Source organism: Salvelinus namaycush, chromosome 14, assembly GCF_016432855.1.
Source record: "Salvelinus namaycush isolate Seneca chromosome 14, SaNama_1.0, whole genome shotgun sequence".
Taxonomy (NCBI): domain Eukaryota; kingdom Metazoa; phylum Chordata; class Actinopteri; order Salmoniformes; family Salmonidae; genus Salvelinus; species Salvelinus namaycush.
The window spans coordinates 2,710,505-2,716,534 of NC_052320.1; the positions used below are offsets into that span (position 1 = coordinate 2,710,505).

At 39.8% G+C, this 6,030-nt stretch overlaps 1 protein-coding gene across 1 annotated transcript in view; it reads right to left on the reverse strand.

The window, feature by feature from the left end:
* Positions 1 to 5,579, reverse strand: part of ubr4 (ubiquitin protein ligase E3 component n-recognin 4) — a 120,823-nt gene extending 115,244 nt beyond the window's left edge. The window contains exons 1-3 of the mRNA XM_039007802.1: positions 5,455 to 5,579; positions 1,932 to 2,029; positions 1,335 to 1,438 (exon numbers count right to left, since the gene is read on the reverse strand). Of these exons, the coding sequence (XP_038863730.1) occupies positions 1,335 to 1,438; positions 1,932 to 2,029; positions 5,455 to 5,579 (327 nt within the window). The remainder of the gene's footprint in view (positions 1 to 1,334; positions 1,439 to 1,931; positions 2,030 to 5,454) is intronic.
* Positions 5,580 to 6,030: the final 451 nt, after the last annotated feature.

Here is a 6,030-nt window from a genome sequence, read left to right on the forward strand (position 1 = left end):
AAAGTACTGAGTAAAGGGTCTGAAAACTTATGTAAAGTATACAGTATATACACAATTGCAAACATTTCCAAAAACCTGCTTTCGCTTTGTCATTATGTGTGTCTAGATTGTTGAGTATTTTTTATTATTATCTTACTTTAGAATAAGGCTGTAACATAACAAAATATGTGGAAAAAGTCAAGGGGTCTGAATACTTTCCGAAGGCACAGTATATATTTATTGTTTTAGAAACACTACAAAGCTCATCCGTTTTTGTGTTTTGATGGTTTAATTTCAAACATTTTTTTTTTATTATATCTACTTGACATAGTGGCTGTCGGACCAAAAAGGGACATTTTAGGCCCTGGTATTGATCCACCATCCAAAGTGTAATTAATAACTTCACCATACTCAAAGGGATATTCAATGTCTGCTTTTAAAAATATATATATATTATCCATCTACCAATAGGTGCCCTTCTTTGCGAGGCATTGGAAAACCTCTGGTCTTTGTGGTTGAATCTATGTTTGAAATTCACTGCTTCGACTGAAGGACCTTACAGATAATTGTATGTGAGGTGTACAGAGACAGGGTAGTCATTTAAAAATCATGTTAAACACTATTATTCCACACAGAGTGAGTTCACGCAACTTATGTGACTTGATAAGCACATTTTTACTCCTGAACTTTTTTAGGCTTGCCATTTTTTATTTATTTTACCTTTATTTAACTAGGCAAGTCAGTTAAGAACAAATTCTTATTTTCAATGACAGCCTAGGAACAGTGGGTTAACTGCCTGATCAGGGGCAGAACGACAGATTTATACCTTGTCAGCTCTGTGATTTGAACTTGCAGCCTTTCAGTTACTAGTCCAACGCTCTAACCACTAGGCTACCCTGCTATAACAAAGGGGTTGAATACTTATTGACTAGAGACATTCTCAGCTTTAAATGTATGAATTTGTAAACATTTCAAAAACATTTTGACATTATGGGGTATTGTGTGTAGATCAGTGACAATCTCAATATAATTAAATTTAAATTCAGGCTGTAATAACAAAACGTGGAAAAAGTCAAGGGGTGTGAATACTTTGAAGGCACTGAATGGAGGAATTCCAGATTAATCAGGAAAAAAATCACATCCCTGCTGCCTGTCTGTAGAAAAACCAGACTGGATAAAATACACAGGGCATGTTTGGATAAACACAGTGCAGGACGGATAGCCTGCCTGATCCCAGATCTGTTCGCGCGGTCTTCGCCAACACTGGTGTGACAATGTTTATAAAGAGGTGGAAAAACTGCCCAAAACAGATCTGGGACCAGGCTTTGAGGACAGCGAGGATGTACTTCTCTCACCTGTGAGACTGCGCATGCTTCGTCAGGGTTCTCCAGCCGCAGCAGCGAGAACTCAATCAATACTTTACATGCTGCTGCTACTGACAGCAACTGGTTTCTGGGGACTAGAGGGAGAGAACAGAGGCAGAAGAGGACAGATATGAACTGTCTCATGATCAAAATGTACAAAACCCTCTGCACTAAATATTAGTATAAAATTGTAATGTACATTTATATATTTTACCTTTATTTAACCAGGTAGGCTAGTTGAGAACAAGTTCTCATTTACAACTGTGATATACTACAAGGCCACGAAGAACAGGAAATAACACTACAGTAACTAGGCAAAGAGAAGCAGAGAGACAACATGCATGCGTGGCCTTCTAATTACTAATTAGCTAATTTAAAAAATAAATAATAATAATTTTAAAACATTTAACTATAAACAGGCCTGCAAACAGAATTAGGCTACTGTATTTGTGTTACTATAAAAAAAAAAAAATTCTCTACTCACAAAAAAATAAGACATTTACAAAGTAGTAGTAGTTTAAAAAAAAAAAAATGGTAGATAATGAGGAAGTAGTTAAAATGGGTAGTTATTGGGTCGTTGGAACATACTTTGTCCACAGACTGTGGTGATGTAATGAGCAGAGAGCGCCACGAAGGACGAGTAGAACGGCTCATACTGTTTATCATGGTGTAGGATCTCAGATTCACTGCAATGACATGGGAAATGAGGGTCATTTACAAAATACATAATAAATGAATTACAAAACTACAGTTCAAGACAAATAGAGACATATATAGGCATTATCAAATCACATTATTTCATTCTAAAATATGTCTGAATAATGTGGGCCTTATTGCCTGACTAAATAGACAGTATGTTCCTGACAGAAACACACTAATGAAGTCTGTCCGTGTAGCTTAACAGTCTCTCCAGCTGAGGTTGAAGAGTTTCGTTATTGTATCATGTTTTAAAATGAGAAAGCAAAAAAAACTAAACAAAAAGGAACGCTTTATATATATTTTTATTTATTTCACCAGGTAGGCTAGTTGAGAACAAGTTCTCATTTGCAACTGCGACCTGGCAGTTGTATGGAAAACCAAGTTGAAGCCAACAACTCGCTATGGTCGTGCTCATCATAAATTGTTTAACATAACTTCAATTACTTTTCAAGGACCAAAGAGCCTAGAGAAAAATGTCTGATTTTCAAGGTAGGCTATTCCATGATGACTGAATTGTGGTATAGCAAATATTCAACCAAGACTTTAAAAACGTTTTAAAATAGCTGGGTTGCATACCCATTCTTGCCTTAGCATTTACTGGTTGATATAACTTGCATAAGCGGTAGTGGCAGGCAAGATGTTTCATCTTCTGTAAACTGCTCCAAGCAACAACCAGCTGTTTGAGAGCTGCAAACTCTCTCTGCCCGACAGATTATCTATAGGCTACGTGTGTGCAGAGCGCGTGTGATAAATAAAATCGGCATAACGAGTAAACAGCTTTAGGAATCTTTTTTTTTTTTTTTATCAATTATATAGTCGAGATGAAAAATAGCATTATTACAATAAAAAACATTTCACTGGGACATTGACGGGGATGATCGACTTGTCTGGAGAGCTTCCAAAACCTCCTCAAGAGAGCAGGCGGCCCTGCATGTCAAGCCCTGAGAATTTATTTTTCTAGGACAGTACATGTTGTGGTTTACAGTCCTGGGGGACCACCAACCAAAGGTCAAACTGATTCACATATCTGTTTGTATTTTGTTGTCGTCGCTGGAGTACAATGTTATTATAGCTTCAAATTTTGTTCAAAAGTATCATATCATGGACTGTCTGTCAGTCCTTGCATCCAGAGATGAAATTGAGTGGTTATATTTCTCCAGCCCCTGAGCTGAGTTGAAGTGGCAGAGCTGCTGTTGTACATACACAACATGACCAAAAGTATGTCGACACCTGCTCGTCCAACATCTAATTCCAAAATCATGGGCATTAATATGGAGTTGGTTCCTCCTTTGCTGCTATAACAGCCTCCATTCTTCTGGGAAGGCTTTCCATTAGATGTTGTAACATTGCTGCGGGGGATTTGGTTCCATTCAGCCACAAGAGCATCAGTGAGGTCGGGCACTGGTGTTGGGCGATTAGGCCTGGCTCGCAGTCGGCGTTCCAATTCATCCAAAAGGTGTTCGATGAAGTTGAGTTCAGGGCTCTGTGCTGGCCAGTCAAGTTCTTCCACACCGATCGACAAAGCATTTCTGTATGGACCTCTCTTTGTGCACGGGGGCATTGTCATGCTGAAACAAGAAAGGGCCTTGCCCAAACTGTTGCCACAAAGTTGGAACCACAGAATCATCTAGATTGTCATTGTATGTTGTAGCGTTAAGATTTCCCCTCACTGGAACTAAGGGGCCTAGACCGAAACATGAAAAACCGCCCCAGACCATTATACCTCCACCAAACTTTACAGTTGGCACTATGCATTCGGGCAGGTAGCGTTCTCCTGGCATCCACCAAACCCGGATTTGTCTGTTGGACTGCCAGACGGTGAAGCGTTATTCAATGGCGGCGAGCTTGACACCACTCCAGCCGACGCTTGGCATTGCGCATGGTGATTTTAGGATTGTGTGCGACTGCTCGGCCATGGAAACCCATTTCAGGAAGCTCCCGACGAAAAGTTATTGTGCTGACGTTGCTTCCAGAGGCAGTTTGGCGCTTGGTAGTCAGTGTTGCAACCGAGGACAGACGCATTTTTTAATGTACTACGCGCTTCAGCGGTCCCTTTCTGTGAGCTTGTGTGGTCTACCACTTTGCCGTTGTTGCTTCTAGACGTTTCCACTTCACAATAACAGCACACACAATTGACCTGGGCAGCTCTAGCAGGTCAAAAATTTAACTAACTGACTTGTTGGAAAAATGGCATCTTATGACGTGCCAAGTTGAAAGTCACTGAGCTCTTCAGTAAGGCCATTCTACTGCCAATGTTTGTCTATGGAGATTGTATGGCTGTGTGCTCGATTTTATACACCTGTCAGCAAAGTACATCTGATTCAACTAACCAAAGACTTGATTAGTTTTATCAGTTCTGCTAGTGTTGGGCTAGAACAAATATGTGCAACAGCAGCCCCACCACCTCAGCTCAGGGAGTTGGCTGGAGAAATAACTCAAATTCAGACATCTCTGGATGGAAGGGCTGACAGTCCATGACATTCTGAAATGATGATACTAATTTGAAGCTATAAAAACATTGTACTCAAATGACAACAAAGCATACAACCTTGTTAGGCCTATCATTATTTGGGTTATAATACGGTCGAGATAGCTTACAAATGCCTGAGTTTAGAGCAACTATATTCTTCAAAAATCAATGGGTATCAATAACTGAAGCGACCGTTGATTGAACGGCAGGAAATGTCCCAGATTGTTTAAGTTAGCTGTTGAAAGCCCGTTGTGCTAACGTTACCCAACTCGAACGGATCGGGGAGTGCAAAGTCAAATGTTGATCTTGAATACTTAGCTAACGTTAGCTAACTTACTTAACTAGCTAGCCCCACATCAAATGACATTTGAAACGATCACGTCAACAGCTGTCCGCTCGTGATGTTGACATATTTAACTATTATCTAAAACATTCAAGAACAATAATGGCATCAGCAACATAATAAACAATTTACCGTCAAGTAAAAAGAACCACAGGCTAAGCTTTCGTTTTCGATTCTTATGAGGCTAGAAATGCTGGCTAGCTCGTTAGCTGTGGCTAACTAAAGCCTCAATTTAACAAGCTAGCTAAGTAACAATGTTCGCCTTTAAAACGGGTTGTATTATCATGCAAATACGACAAACGCTTCAGAATTTATGGTTTTACAATAATGTTTACTTCAACGTAAGCTGCAGTATATAATGTCAGGGTTGTTTTACCTAGCTAGCTAACATTGCTAGCACGTAACGCTACACACCCTATTCGGCCTGATGATGAAGCAGATTCCTTCTGGGCATAGCTACTGTAGCTAGCAAGCTATGCTAACACTATGCAAACCAGCTGAGTGAAGAAGCTAACCAAGTTAGCATGCTAGCTAGCTGTTATATACAGCCCTTTCTTGTCAACAGAGCACTGCAATTCGCAGACAGGGACGATATTTACCTGTTTATTATGGATCCTATAAGCTGAGGTAGCTCTTTCGTTTCAAAAGCTGTGTACGAAGCTGATAAAAGCGGCCGTACATCAGCAGCCCAGTCCGGTTCTCCATCTCCTCCACTCGACGCCATCTTGAGATTCCGTACTAGACAAGCGAGCGATTCTTTCTCCTACAACCTCCCTTGAAAGGGAAGAGGTCGTCACTAGTTATCACAGCCACAAAGTCATAACCCCCGCCTATTTCTTCAATTTCTCTTATCAAATGTTGATTTTAAACCAACCCCTAACCTAAAACCTTACGACACTACCAACCTTATGCCTAACTCTAACCTTAAATTCAGACCAAAAAGCAAATGGTTGTTTTCATGAATTGTTACTATATTCAAATTTGACTTCGTGGCAACTAGTGGAAACCAAAGGGATACAAAATAACAGGAAGTGTTCACATAAATATTATAAATCTAAGAAGCACTTTAAGGGCTATAATAAACTGCTACATTAAACTAGTAAGGTAAATTATGTACATAGGTGTAGAAAGGATAGAGACAAGTATAGAAAATAGTTGCTATTACAGCACAACCA